The 16,079-nt window shown below is 45.4% G+C and overlaps 1 protein-coding gene across 1 annotated transcript; it reads left to right on the top strand.

The window, feature by feature from the left end:
* Positions 1-462: 462 nt before the first annotated feature.
* Positions 463-15,920, top strand: baiap2b (BAR/IMD domain containing adaptor protein 2b; the record flags this gene model as incomplete). Its single annotated transcript, XM_079237958.1, has 11 exons — positions 463-522; positions 2,374-2,445; positions 2,986-3,123; positions 8,045-8,197; positions 10,895-11,128; positions 11,844-12,036; positions 13,190-13,391; positions 13,590-13,670; positions 13,891-14,056; positions 14,904-14,941; positions 15,851-15,920. The coding sequence occupies exons 1-11, from the start codon at positions 478-480 to the stop codon at positions 15,918-15,920; spliced, it is 1,392 nt and encodes a 463-aa protein (XP_079094084.1). The 5' UTR covers positions 463-477.
* Between the last annotated feature and the right edge of the window lie 159 nt (positions 15,921-16,079).

The following is a 16,079-nucleotide window of genomic DNA, read 5'->3' as shown; positions in this document are numbered from 1 at the left end:
CTCTCAGCGTTCCCCTGGGTTCTGCTTCTTGGTGTTTCCCTGTTGTGTTGTAGCACAGCGCCGTGTGTTAATGCAACGATGACATACGCTATAAAGACTTTCCTGTGCGTGTTTATCAGCAGCAGTGTTGCATCATGGGAAAACCCTTTTGCTTTTAAGTATTTTAAAACATTCGGTATTGCTTCTTTGATTTGCCATAAGTCCGTAATGTTTGATTTTTTTCAACTTAATAAGTTTCGTCCGCTTCGTCGGTGTCGTGTTTCATCTTGTCCATCGTCTACTCCTCTTCCTCCTCCTCCTCCTCCTCCTCCGGTCTCATCTGTTCTGTGGCTGCATGTGTGTGTGTGTGTGTGTGTTCTTCTGCATGCAGCTCTCACACACATCGTAAAGATTTAATATCGGCCTCTCTTCTCTCCCCCGCCCCTCTTTTTGTTTATCGTCTTTCTTCTTCTCTCCACAGGGGAGGTTCTCTTTCAGATGGCTGAAGTGCACCGGCAGATCCAGATCCAGCTGGAGGAGATGGTGAGCGTGTGGTGCACGTGGTGCACGTGGTGCACGTGGTGCACGTGGTGCCGCTAAAACCAGCACCTCTTGAGCCAGAACAGATTGTGTGGGCCTTCAGCTTTGGAATCTCCACGTTACAGGATATATTTTTAGCATTACGACCCAAGACCCCCGTGTTCAAGTAGTCGTATGAATCCCAAATGAGTTCTAATACTTGTTCTTATATATGAATTTATATACATTTTTCTACGGAATAAATGTATATTTTCCAAAAAAACAACTTTTATAACATATTTTGATCATAACTATGAACATCCAATGATGTGAGCAAAATGCCTCCTCGAGCGGTCCCCGACTTGCTCAAACTGTATGATTCAGGGCCCTAACAACAGCCCACGTACTAATAAGACACCTTTTGGGAAAGATTAGGACCTAAAAAATCCCAATAAAACAAAGCATTGGCATGTTATGAAGGATATTCAGTCAAAAAACTGTGTTGTTTGGTTCAAAAATGGAAAAATGACTTATTTTATGCCCGATCTGGGCATGCTGGGTATTGGAATGTTCAGCCTTGTTTAGCGCTCTTCTAGTCTTCCGACCACTCAAAGCGCTTTCACACTCCATGACATCATTCACCCATTCACACACTGAGGAGCTACCATGAAGCTACGGCCGCAATTTAGGGTTAGGTGTCTTGCTCAAGGACACATCGACATAGGCTAGCGGAGCCGGGGATCGAGCCGCCGATCCTCTGATTGCGGGACGGCCCTGCTACCCACTGAGCCACAGGCCCGTAGGGTTACAGGATGTGTCTTTTATTGAAATCCGACGTTGTAAGGGGTACTTATCAATGTTTTAGTGAAACGTTACGATCGCCACGGCGTTTACGTAATGAATCCAATTTAAGGGTTACTTACTTTTACTAACCATATCTTCTCACAAGTAGTGCAGACATTTAAATGAAGTTATACAACCCTGTGGTTGCGGAGATAATTAAGGAAACGTTTAAAAAAAACTGAGAATAGGCGCGGGGTGCTTATAAGGACAGGGAAAATGCAGAAAATAATTCCCCCACTGGGATTAATAAAGGATTATAAATAAGAGAAGAAATGTAATCCCAGATTGAGAACCACTGAGTAGCTTCTAATGCACTTCTGTTTAAGGCAGCCGCTAATTCACACCTCCTGGTTTGTTTGCTGATCTTGAAATTGGCCAATTGTGGAAACATTAGTTGAGTCCGCTGAGAGAGGAAGTGAGGAGCTTTGATCTCAAAGATGAAGGTTGTCTCTACATGCCAGCTCTTCCTTTATCATAAAGGCTTTTTTAATGATCCAAACGGGGTTATGAAGCATCACTACACAGCAGGCAGAGAGCAGACGCTTATCTCTAATCCACAGAGAGAGAGGCGTGAACTCTACCACCAGCTGGGCCTTCAGATTGAGTTTAAGAACATATATAAATATGTCTGAGAGATGAAGATGGTGAGAGTCACCAAGCACTCAGACGCGTTTCACTTTTGTTTTCATTTGGAATTATTTATGTCTTAACAAAAGTAGTAATTTAAACTAAACCAACCAATGCATTTATTTATTACATTAACACGTTAAAATTGGAAACTGGGAACATAATCCAGGAGAAAATGATTTCCGTGGAGGTGTAATTAATAACGCAGTTTAGTTGTATGGGAATGTAACACACACACAGACAGACAGACAGACAGACAGACAGACAGACAGACAGACACCCTCTCCTTCTTGCGTCACATTCCTCTCCTCTTCCATTGGAACAATGGTGGAGAACCTTTTTGCTGGAGGTTGTGTTCATTGTTGGTTCCATTGTCCTGACCGTTTGTGTTCTCGTGTCTTTCAGCTGAAGTCGTTCCACAACGAGCTGCTCACGGAGCTGGAGAAGAAGGTGGAGCTGGACGCTCGCTACCTGAACGTGAGACACACACACACACACACACACACACACACACACACACACACACACACACACACACACACACACACACTGACCTGCGTCTCCACAAAGTTCCGTCTCCGCTCTGCAGTCATCTGTAATATATGGAATGTCTCCGCTAGCTTTCCTCCAAACCACTGCAGCAAGTTACATAAATTACTTCCCACTCTGTGAATTATGACTCGTTCTGTGAAAATTAGGAGTTTTACCAAAGAAAAGAAAAATCATAATTTTTTTGTCGATCAGTAGTTTGGAATCGGTGTAGTACACATACATGCAGCGTCCTGCCTCTCACCCAGTGCATGCTGGGATACGCTCCAGCCACAGAGCGTGGGAATATGCCGACGTGAGCTTTCTGCTTTTCATTCGGTCCGGTTCCTCTCTTACCCGTCACTCCACACGCTAACGGAGGCGATACAAAGCGCTGTGAAGCCATCTTTAAGCCCCGCCCCCGTGCCTTAAACGGAGGCTGACCACCTGTGGTGATGCGCCCTGCTGACTCTGCGCTGCCCCCTACAGGCCGCGCTGAAGAAGTACCAGACGGAGCACAAGAGCAAAGGGGAGAGTTTGGAGAAGTGCCAGGCGGAGCTGAAGAAGCTGCGCAGAAAGAGCCAGGGCAGCAAGCACCCGTCCAAGTACGGAGACAAGGAGATGCAGGTCAGTGTGTGTGTGTGTGTGTGTGTGTGTGTGTGTGTGTGTGTGTGTGTGTGTGTGTGTGGGAGGCTGAACACACTACACTCTGTGGAGCTTCTTTGGATGAATGAGGAGTTGAGCGGATCCTAGTTCTTCCTCATGAGGACGTCTGTCCCGTGACCACAAGCAGATCTACTCCCATTGGCTCTGGCCCAGTATGTGGGCGTGGCCTCTCACACAACCTGCCTTGTGTCCAATCAGGAATTACACGCGTGTCTTTAGGCCGTATGACGGAAATGACATGATCAGTCTTAGTCAGACGTTGACCCGGCATGTTCAGTACGAGCACAGATGGAATGGTTTGCATTCAACTAAATACTGAATTTCTCCTCAACCCCAAGGTCTATTTGAATAATTTAAAAAGCAATAATATACAGAAAACCCTTGTGAACATATATAATAGGTTCATGTGAATTTAATGTATAACATAGCTCGATATGTTAGGAGTATATGTGCGAAGTTTGGCTTTGATTGAGTAAAGTTAAGTATTTTTAATAATTACTTTAGTTCAGGATTTCCGAGCGATTTTGTGTGTGTGTGTGTGTGTGTGTGTGTGTGTGTGTGTGTGTGTGTGTGTGTGTGTGTGTGTGTGTGTGTGTGTGTGTGTGTGTGTGTGTGTGTGTGTATCGGCCCTCAGGGGAACCGGCTCTTGGCAGGATCAGCAGTCACCAGCGGTCTGCACCACGAAGCTCCCAGCCAGACAGAAACGGACCGATTTGCCTATTTAAAAATGACAACATGGCATATCTAGGTGTGTGTGTGTGCGCTCACTTCTCCATGGTGAGGCTGTAGAGTCTCCTCCTCTCTTCATGCGGCTCTCCACTGTACCTCACTGCTGCCTTTTGGAGCCGAAAGAAAGAAAATGAATAATAAAACGCAGATTAAAGTCATCCCCGCCGGCTCCTGCTGCTCGTGATTGATGTTGATATTAAAACTGCAGGCGACGGGGAAGTCACCCGTTCACTACGGTGTCCCTCAGGGGCCATAAAGCACCGAGCTGCTGGTGTGTGTGTGTGTGTGTGTGTGTGTCAGCTCGTGTCCTGCTGAACGCTTTAGAATGACGAGTAAATGTTTCTCTGATCTCCTTCCAGTACAAGGCAGTGAGATCTGCACCATATTGCAAAAAAAATGACATTCGATATGTATTGATCTGGAAAAATGTTAAAAGTTGCGTCAATCTGGTGCCGTTTCATCCGGAGCTGGTCGAAGGACGTGACGAGAAGTGTAAACATTAATGAGAAACACTGGATTCATAATAGAAAATGAGAGATTTCCTTTTGTTATTCATTGCATCATCACCGCTTCATTATGAACGCTTCATCCTGTGGTTCCCAACGGGCCGAGTGACGCCAATCACACACACGATTATCATCCCGTCAGAAGAAGAAAGGATGAGGGGAAAGTGTGGATTTCCTGTGAAGCGGGTGTGAACTGATTCGTGAAAACACTTCCTGGTGTTTCTGGTTTCTGACTTTTTATGGGATGAGATCAGAAGAGATGGCGGCTTGTCATGAGATGAGCTGTGTTTGTGTCTCAAAGGGAACAGAGAGGAGGGATGAGAGGATTCTCTCCAGAACAATATGGTGGCAAAGTCATCTTTATTTTTAAAAAACAATCCTCTTCTAGAAGGGCAGACTGAGCGAGTGTTATATACAACTGTAGATGATAGCTTGTTTTATGAATTAACATTAAAAAACTGCTGTATTTGGATGTATTGAACACCATAAGTAGTAAATAAGTGAAATATATGGTTTGGTACATGAGAAAATTCTAATGGTATTCAAATAACCCAAATGGGCCCCAATGCGTCCTCGCCTGAATGTTCTCTGTTCTAAACCCTCTCTAACTTTGTTCTGCTTCACTTTATCAAAGTCAACCTTTGCAGAGAGAATGTTCACATATTGAGTTATGATTTGGGTTAGAGAATGTTCACATATTGAACTATGATTTGGGTTAGAGAATGTTCACATATTGAGTTATGATTTGGGTTAGAGAATGTTCACATATTGAGTTATGATTTGGGTTAGAGAATGTTCACATATTGAGCTATGATTTGGGTTAGAGAATGTTCACATATTGAGTTATGATTTAGGTTAGAGTTGGACCTTACAGCTGCATCATTTCAAAGAAATAATCATCCTGAAAGTAATTTTTTTTTATAGGCGGACCTGAAACCTTTTCATTTTTTCTGTGTCATCTTCATTTACTCTTAACCAGTAACATATAGACTGATATTTACACATCCTAACTAAATCTCACATGTGTACCTTTTATTATAACACCAACATTATTCAAACAGCCCTAGTGGTTGCAGAGATACACCCTTTTTAGTTTGGATGACATTTTTCGAGCAGAGGACTAAAAATAGGTGTGTTTTTTAAAAGCTGCAAACCGTATCCAAAACATCAAGTTTGAGTTCTGTGGTTCTGCCGGCGGCTGAGAACTCACTGTATTAGTATTATAATATAATAATATCCCTGTTGGTGGGTTGAAAACTGTGTGTGTGTGTGTGTGAGTGTGTGTGTGTGTGTGTGTGTGTGTGCGTGTGTGTGTGCAGTCGGCTTGATGTATTAAAACTACTTAATAATGGAAAAGGAGCTTGGCGGTGCTGGATTAATGTACTTTAATGGATATCAAAGCAGCGGCGCTCTTCAGGGAGCCGGTGATAAAACTGTGCTGAGTTTATGGCTTTATGATTGGAGACTTTATGATTTATGATTTTCTCGCACAAAATCGCAGCTAATAACCTCAGGAATCCTGATTCCCTCTGGGAAAGATGTAGCCATTGACTCCCTTCCTTACACATAGTTTGTAAGTTGGTTATTATACATATATTGAGGCTTATGCACCAACTTTTTAATTCAGAAAACGGGGCCATTTATTTAAAGGTACAGTGTAGCATTTAGGGGAAGTTGCTAGCTTGACAATGAATGAATTCATCCCCAAAAAAATCATTTTATAACATTTCCCAGACCAAATCGAGTCGCAGCATTAAGAGAAACATTACATCATAGTTCATGTACTTTTTTGAGTGGGAGGAAACTGTTTAAAAAACATGACCTCCATTTTGTGCTTCACTCCGTTTGAACTGACACCTGCACCTGATCCCAGGTGTGAACGACGTTATGCTCGGGGCTGAAGAGTAAAGTTGGTACTTTTTTTTTTTTTTTTTTTTTTTTTTTTTTTTTTTTTTTTTACGTGGTGCTTAGTTTCCTTGAGACACACACACACACACACACACACACACACACACACACACACACACACACACACACACACACACACACACACAGCCTGTCACTCACTCGCTGGTAGTCACCGGCTGCCTCGCGGCACAGCATGCTGCTCTGAGTCCAATCAACACGTGTGTGTGTGTGTGTGTGTGTGGGCTACCTGAAAGCCTCTCCACCTCCGCAGTTTGTATGATTCATAGGCGGCCTTCATCTTCCTCGTCCTCTGCTGCTCGTCGTTTCCCGGCGTACTTCACTGGAGGAGATCTCGGCCCACATGAAGGACGCGGTTCTTTGTTTACTGACAGATGGCCAAATTCTAGCAGCTGATCTTTATTGAACTTTTCTTTCAACGCTTGGAGAATGAGAGATGAAGAGAGCTGAATGATGAATACGAGTCAAACCCCAATCTCTGAAAGATTAAATGGCAAAGACTATGGATTCATCATTGGATTAACTATGGATTTATCATTACCAACAAAATCCAATGTTTTTTTCTATCAACATATACAAATATTATAGTTATGCAGTTAAATAATATATTTTTTTATACTATTAATAATGTATTCTACAGTTTAGATTGTTTTTGCAGCAACTGACAAACAAGGCTTGTTTCACCTTTTATCTTGGAATGTTTGGGGAGGTGTGTGTGTTTATTTATTTATTTATTTATTTATATATATATATATATATATATATATATATATATATATATATATATATATATATATATATATATATATATATATATATATATATATTCATTCATGATTTTTTTTTTTTTTTTTAGGAAAATTACAGGTTGGCCTTTTTAATAAATGTGTTTATGTTTAGATAAGAATGTTGCTGAGAGAGAATTATATAATGACGAATGCATGAATTAGCTTAATTAATTCCCTAATTAGCACGTCTGGTTATGCTTAATAAGTGACGGTGATTAAAGCGCAGCATTTGGTAACTTAAGTCCCTCGTTTAAAATAATCCCTTTTCATCTCGACTTTCGCCTCCCGGCAGACCGGGTATCATTTGGACCAGCCGGGTGCGTGCGTGTGTGTGCCGCTAAGCTCTCCGACACCTCACTGTCTGGCACTCGAAGAATACGTCTCACGTTACTCGACTCCGTGGGAATCTTCAGATGCTTTCGGTTGCATAAGTGACTCTGAGGGCAGAGTTGTGTGTGTGTGTGTGTGTGTGTGTGTGTGTGTGTGTGTGTCGATGTGGATGAGTGGCTCCACTCGTCGAATGGAGACGAGACGCACCTCAAACAGGAAGAGGACTCGGTGGGCGGAGTCGTTTAAAGGCTGAGCGAGACTCTAATTGCGTCCCCGTCATCACATAATAGACTTTGATCAGACAGCCGTGGAGTTGGACTTCTTTGGTTCTAATTCATGGTTGTCAGCTCTGATGTGCGGTGACATTCTCCAAATATGCAGCCGTTTGACTTTTAAAGCGGCGCATGAATGCTTTTTATATGTCACCAGTGTGATGCGCGACGAGTCATTCATGGAAATCTATAATCTGCTGTTAAAGGGTGCGTTCACCCAATTTACACAATGGGATTTAGTTTGTCATTCTCATGTTGTCCTTTCAACCCTCTCTGAACATCCTTCAAAAGGACGTGCAGCCATGTTGTTTCTTTCCCCTCCTCTCCCCAGTATGTGGAGGCCATCAGCAACAAGCAGAGCGAGCTGGACAACTACATCGCCGAGGGCTACAAGAACGCTCTGTCCGAGGAGAGGAGGAGGTACTGCTTCCTGGTGGACCGCCAGTGTGCCGTGGCCAAGAACAGCAGCGTCTACCACAGCAAGGTGAGGAGCGGGACTGCTGCCAGTAGAACTGTACATGCATCGATGCATGCCCATAGATATGTATCGATAGATATGTATCAATACGTGCCCATAGATATGTATCGATAGATATGTATCAATACGTGCCCATAGATACGTGCCCATAGATATGCATCGATACGTGCCCATAGATATGTATCGATAGATATGTATCAATACGTGCCCATAGATACGTGCCCATAGATATGCATCGATGCGTGCCCATAGATATGTATCGATAGATATGTATCAATACGTGCCCATAGATACGTGCCCATAGATATGCATCGATGCGTGCCCATAGATATGTATCGATAGATATGTATCAATACGTGCCCATAGATGCGTGCCCATAGATATGTATCGATAGATATGTATCAATACGTGCCCATAGATACGTGCCCATAGATATGCATCGATACGTGCCCATAGATGCGTGCCCATAGATATGTATCGATAGATATGCATCGATACGTGCCCATAGATATGCATCGATACGTGCCCATAGATATGTATCGATAGATATGTATCGATATGTGCCGATACATTTCGATGCATATCTATATGTATTGATATGTGCCGATATGTATATCGTAAACTGTGGGCACAGGATGTGCTTTATGGTACCATGTTGCCTTGCTGCCATCTTTCTTTCTCAAACAAGTTTTCTGCCGTTGCGTGGCCGCGGTGTCACATGCACCAGTGCAGCCGGGATCTTATTATCCACAGAAAGTGACTCCTCTCACCCCTTCACACTGGGTGGAGAGAAGTGAGAGGGATGGAGGGTGAGTGGGTGAAGTGGGGAGGCAGCGGGAGAGAGCATGACCTACTTCTGCAGGAACACTCGCTTCACTCGCTGTGTGGGCGAGAGAGCGTCTGAGCGAGTGATTGATAGACGGAGGGAGGAAGCGCAGGACGACGTGGAGGGTTAACAGCAGGAAGTGATTTAATTAGTCTCGGACTCGGTTTGCGAAGCACAGTTGAATCTTGAATAAATACCGTGGGAGCAGATCTATTGATTAGACGGTCGACAGGAGGTTTAAGAGTTTCAGTTTTTGTGAAGATTTGATGCTTTTCTTTGTCACGTATGACCGTTGAACATCACCTTGAGCTGTGGGAAATTATAATGTATAATAATAATTGAGAAAATAATCAGCAGATTAATTGACAATAAAAATAATCATTCCTTCTTGACTATAAACACCCAGCGTGCCAAGTAAACATTTTAAAATTCCAAAAATACTGCAATATTTTTTCATTAAAACTGTTCATACCAGCAGTGATGCGAGTTGCAGCACTTTTTCTTTTTTAAATAAAAGGTTTGAATAGATTTATCAATATGCAGCATCTTGATCATTATAAAGTTGACAATAATGAGTAATCCACAAGCATTATGTCCACCATTAGAACGTGGGAACCTGCCCACTGTCACTCAACATGCAAGCTCTCCTTGCTCCCTGGGTCCGTTTACAAAGTGGCAGATCTCCCACTCAGAGGGAGGATGAAGATGGAGGAGGAACGTCTGCTCGTGGGTTTTATTGTCCCGCCTACGCTCCACCTGAGCTGCTCCGACGAGCTAACCGAGGTCGTGGTGACTCATCATTCCAACAACAACACACACACCCCCGATGCGTTTCATATTTCTATCAGTCGAGGCTGAAAATTAATAACCAGGAGAATCTTTCAAAGACGTTCTCTGAAACGCAGTGAGCTCAAAGCTGTTTGAGAGCGTGAGTCCCCGGTGCCTCGCGCCCTCACTGTCGGTATGAATGTGTGTGTTGGTTTTATTTTGCGGCCCCCGATGCGCTCGGCGGGGCCACGCAGCCCCGGAGCCTCGCCGGGTCCGTCCTCCCGGTGGAGTCGAAGACGTTTGAGCAGCATCTTTTCCAATATTCATGGTGATGCAAATGAGAAGCGTCTTTATGTAACTGCCCTACTGTATAGTGTGTGTGTGTGTGTGTGTGTGTGTGTGTGTGTGTGTGTGTGTGTGTGTGTCGGGGAACTCGGCTCTTCAAGCTCCATCTGAGAGCATCTGAAATGAGGAGGATTCATATCCCTTCATCCTGCCTCTCATCTAATGCTGCGTTTACACCAGACGCGGTAAGCCACGCCCCCTTTCAGGCGTGAGTAACGTTCGTGACGCGTTTGCTGTGAACGCAGCTTCAGGCCCCGCCTCCCTTGTTTCCTCCTCCAGCTATCTCCTCCTCCTGTCGTCGATCAGACGCTTCTGCTTGTATGAATGATGTGTTTCTGTATGGATGTCCGTTGGGAAAATTCCGTCTTTCCACATAAACAAAATGTGGAGAGTAGTGTAAGTTTTCAGGGCGGATCTAAATGATTTATTGCGTTTGTGAACATTGTCCCATTTTCCAGCATGAACTCCTCAGATACAACTTTCTTTTGGATGAAAGAACTATGCTCATCTTTTACCCACGAGCCCACACACACACTCTAGTTCTCACACACACACACACACACACACACACACACACTTACACTCGCTCGCTCTCTCTCTCACACTCTCATTCACTCTCTCTCACTCTCTCACATTCTCTCTCGCACACTGGTTCTCCCCCTCTCACACACTCGCACTCATTCACTCTCTCACTCACACACACACACACACACTCACTCTCACACACACACTCTCTCACTCTCCTTCGTCCTTCCTGTGTTCAGGGTAAGGAGCTGCTGTCCCAGAAGATCCCCGCGTGGCAGCAGGCGTGTGCCGAGCCCAACAAGCTGCCGGACCGGGCCGTGTTCCTGGCCCAGCAGATGAGCGGCGTGGCGGGCGCCATGCTGCCCGGCGCGCACCACGCGGGCGCGCCCGTCTCCGAGCCCGTCCCCGGAGCCAAGCCTCTGCCGGTGCCTCCGGAGCTGGCCGCCCTCAGGGCCGGCGCGGCCATGGGACAGGTGGGTTCCACGCTGCAGTATTATGGACATTTATATGCAAATGGACTGTTATGGGCTCCTCCAGTCCATCACCGGGTTTGTGTTTATCCTTCTCAATGCTCTCAATGCAAAATCTAAAATTGGTCCTCATAGACATACATACACATACACACACACACACACACACACACACACACACACACACACACACACACACACACACACAGAGGTAACTGCTGTCTAATGAGACCTGGAACAAGGACCTGGAATGTGTTGAGAGGCGTTGATCCCTGCCTGTTGCATTATGGGAGCCCTCGACGCATCCTCGGAAAAAACTCTTGCGAATGCAAATGAACGTGTTAGTGAGACATGCTAATTAGCTCGTCCCCCACATCCTGGGCCCCTCCCTCCTGCAGGCCTGGTTAAGGCAAAAATAAAACTTCTTTACATGAAAGAGTGCGTTTGGCTCGCGCTTTTAATTAAAACTGTGGCGCAAAACTCAAAGTGTATTTAATCTGGGAGCTTAAAACGCCACTGAAACTCTTTGCCGTCTCCCAGTAGTCGCTCCGTATGTTTATCAACTCAGATGCAGTCTCTTCATTAAACAGCACACGCTGACCCAGATTCACTCTCCTTGTTCACGTTATTAACGAGCTGGTGGATGTTTTGCAAGAGAGAGAGGAAGAGAGAGATTTTTTTTTAATTGCCTGCATGCAAATGTACCTCTTCTCTGCAGAGGATGCTGGGAGGTGTGGAAGGAGGGATGAACGGCAGCGCTCACGGAGGAGAGGACTACCAGCAGTGGATGGAGGTCAAGGTGGCGCAGGGCAAGGCCTCCTCGCCGCAGACGCAGCGGCACGGCGGCGAGGTCTACTCCAACACGCTGCCCGTCCGCAAGGCCGCGCCCGCCAAGAGCAAGACCACCCTGAGTAAGGACCGTAACGGGAGCGTTGCATCACAGCCGCTTAGCTCAGGAAAAGTATCACTCAGGGTTCTTACAGTCATGGAAAACCTGGAAAAGTCATGGAATTTTAAAATGGTTATTTCCAGGCCTGGAAAAGTCCCAAAATCCCAAAGGTTTAGTAAAAGTCATGTAAATGTGTTATATTCATGTGTTCATGACGTTCATTTACACTGAGTTTGAAATAATGAATATGCTTTTAAAAGAAAGACGCTAAACATAAAAGCAGGCATACACACAGGCATCTATATAAATGTTTATTCTTTTAATCAAACTATTGTCTCATTCATTTGTGCCATTTAAGATTGACTGTATGCTTTGTGTTCTCATTGTTAGTTTAAATACTACATTTACTCACTTTTTACTGTTTACACCCAGATTTCACTAAATGTTTGGTCATGGACATTTTTGTTTAAAGTCACGGAAAAGTCATGAAATCCATTGGTCAGAATGTGTATGAACCCTGATCATTGCACTTCAGCGATCAAAGTCACTCAAAGAGCACTTACATCCACCTTAAAGTACTGCTATCACTTTATTTTAACTTTCATTTATTTTATATCAGAAGAGTGCGTGTTCAGATCACGTCAGGGTCACCAATGTAGGAGCGTGTAAACAAAGGACGAGGCGAGTATTCCCTTTGGCCGTATCTTGCGGCCATTTATTTACATCCCAACAACAAACATTCACTTCCTGGTGCCCTTTAACCCCCCGTGTCACCAGGGTTATGCCCCTTCTCTTAAAGGGGCCCCGTGTATTCGGTCCTATTAGTGTAGATTTAATTGTAAATATTCCTGCTCCCATTTATTGAGCTCTGTTCATTGTTAAATGTTATGCAGCTCCCGCCAGGACAAAATCCTTGAATGTTCAAACATAAATGGTTCTGATTTGGAAAACAAAAACATCTGCCTTGATGTGAGACCCAACCTGTGCACTTTCAATCAGAAACAGACCACTGCGAGCGGGAATAGAAGGAGGAACAGGGAAGGAGAGATTAGGATTAGAATAGATGTAGGGCACGGACAGGTTTCACAAAGAAATTGAGTAGTATATGTAGGGCGCTCATCACCATGCTGTCCACTAGAGACTGAACGCTGTCCGTCTTCCTCTCTCTGAAACAGCGGAGACCCGCACGCTGCCCCGGTCCAGCTCCATGGCGGCGGGCCTGGAGAAGAACGGGAGGACTCGGGTCCAGGCCATCTTCTCCCACGCGGCCGGCGACAACAGCACCCTGCTCAGCTTCTTCGAGGGCGACGTCATCACCCTGCTGGTGCCAGAGGCCCGCGACGGGTGGCACTACGGAGAGAACGAGAAGACCAGGATGTGAGTTTTCTGTTTTTTGTGTTCCTTTTTCTGAAGGTCGTACTTCGATTTTAGCTTTTGCTCCAGATGCCACCAATATTTATGTATAAAGCACTTAAATTATAGACACAAAATAATAAAATGTCCACCATATTTGGTGCATACTAGTTTTCAATGTTTATTTCTTTTATATTGCTAATTCTCCGTCGCCTCCTCCAGGCGTGGCTGGTTTCCCTTCTCCTACACCCGGCTGGTCTCTGAAGGCGACACCAGCTCCATGAGGCAACTCCGAGTACACAAGTATGTCCTGGAGCTTTTAGTCGAGTCGCATTACTTCACTGGAATGTGCTGTAGCTAATATATAGCTTTTGTAGGTTGTTTATCACAACATGTGGCTTCCAATCAAAGCTGAGAATGAAACAACCCGCTGATGGCTCCCTGCAGATCTCACAGCAGAGCAAAAAACGGTTGTTCCTGCTTGACCTAGTCCTCATCTGCTGCACCCCTGTGTGTTTTCCAGCCTCCACGGGAAGAGCAGCAGCACGGGCAACCTTCTGGAGAGGGAGGACGCGGCGCTGCCCGTCCCGGATTATGGCCTCCGCTCTCGCATGGCGGCGCAGAGCGCGGCCGCGCTGCACGGCCGACAGCAGCGGCCCTACAGCGTGGCCGGGCCCGGCTTCTCACAGGTGGGTGGGAGGACACACACAGGAAGAGGTCTGCTTGCCGTCTCTTCCTTTACGAGCACTCGGCTTACGTTAGCAACCCGTTCTCCTTCACTTCCCTCGCTCCTGTTTTCAGAGGGTCGAGTGAAAGATTGAGAAGTCCCCCTCTGTTCCAGGCGGTGTACGAGGGAAGAGCTTCTGATGCGTCGTCAGTTCAGGGAGGCAGGGAGGAGGAGAGGGAGGCAGGTAGGAGGAGGCAGGGAGGAGGAGGAAGGAGGCGAGGAGGCGAGGAGGCAGGGAGGAGGAGGAGGCAGGGGAGGAGGAGGAGGAGGCCGTGGGGATGGAGGATGAGTGTTAATTTGTTCAAAAAGACTCAACCCGAAGTAGAAGTGCAGTAAACTTGCTTCAGCTCCCCCGCCTCACCTGCAGCAGAACATGTGGGCGATGCTTAATTGCTCGTTGGCCGTAACAACTTGAACTGTTCCTTCGCCTCGCAGACTTCAGGGACGGACATCTCTGCTGACGTTAGAGAAGATCTCTTTGTCTTCGGCCTCTTGTGCACTTGAAAGTGTCCGGAATGTTGTGTCATCGTTTGGTTAACGAGAAGCTAGAGTATGTTTTAACATGCAGTTCATTTAGATATGGTGAAATATCTGATGGAAGGCAGTATTATATCTTTTATATTACATATTTAATACATGTTTTGTGTAGTCAGTTCATCAGTCTTGAGCCTTAAGGTTTCTGCGTGTCTGTTTGCTGCCACCTGCTGGCCGCCGTGGTCGCTGCACCTTTTCCCTGTTTCAAAACTATTCATCGCGTCGGCTCAAAATGAATTGCGTGACTGAATCTCTTCTGTTTTTGTCTTTTCCAGCAAGGAGTTGAAGAGTACGAGCCCCGCTTCCCCACAAGGTAAGAACCACTTGTTGCAGTTAATATTCATATTTATTTGTTTTCTACTGAAACAAGAATCCGGTTCAATTCAGTTCCAGTTCTGTCAGTTCAAGCTGAATATCATCTGAATTGGATATGTTGAAAAGCAATGTGAGGATGAGCCACAGTGGATGGGAAGCCAGTGAGGGATCAGGGTCCATTCTGTACTGACGGGACCAGAACTGACCTGGAACCATGAAGCCGCTGCAGGCGGAGGCTCGTTGAGTGGCCTTTAAAGTCCAGACCAGCAGACGCAGCACCAGGTTTTCTTTGTGCTCGTCTCTGCTTTGCATTCTGTTTGCTTTGGAGGGTGGAGTTTAGTGTTAATTCTGCATATTGGAGGAATAGTTATCTTTATGTTAAGTGGTCCATCTCATCCTACACGACCATTTGACCGTTGTTTCCTTTTAAGATAAGATGGCTTAAATTATAGGCATGCTATTTATTTATTGTATTACCTTATTTCTGTCTTAAGCCTGATTTGATTTAAGTTTTCTTTTTGCTCATTTGACCAGTTGGTTGATGGGAGGTCAGGGGTCACATTTGTCTCTTTAAGGTTAACTGTATGCTGTGGAATTCTCATTGTTAGTTTAAATACGCACTTTTTCATGTTTACACCGAGATTTCACAAAATGTTTGGTCATGGAAATGTGGTTTAAAGTCATGGAAAAGTCATGAAAATTTGGTTTAGTCATGGAAAAGTCATGTAAATGTGGTTTTAAAGTCATGTAAATGTGTAAAGTCATTGAAATTTGGTTTAAAGTCATGGAAGTCCATTGGTCAGAATGCGTTTGAACCCTGTTCTAGAGTGTGGGGCGTGTGTCTCGCGTCGGAGCGTCGCCGTGGTTTCTCTGCGTGTCCTCCGTGTTTTCCTGGTTGTGTTCGCAGCCCAGCTGGACGCCTCTCCCTCTCTTGTGTCCACAGCTCCTCAGAGGTCAAATTGATTTCGACAGTGTGAGGACAGACAGAGACAAACAGCCAGACGATGCGATAGGACAGGCACCTCGCTGAGCCAAACCCCGCCCCTTCCTCCCTTCTACGGCAATAAACTCTCCCTGAGTCGATCAATGCGAGGAAGAGGTTTTGGTCGGTACCCTCCCACCCTCCCATCCCGCTC

This window comes from Taurulus bubalis (genome assembly GCF_910589615.1).
Source record: "Taurulus bubalis genome assembly, chromosome: 2".
Lineage (NCBI taxonomy): Eukaryota > Metazoa > Chordata > Actinopteri > Perciformes > Cottidae > Taurulus > Taurulus bubalis.
Note: the sequence above shows the minus strand (reverse complement) of the source record. Positions and strands in the feature narration are given on the sequence as shown.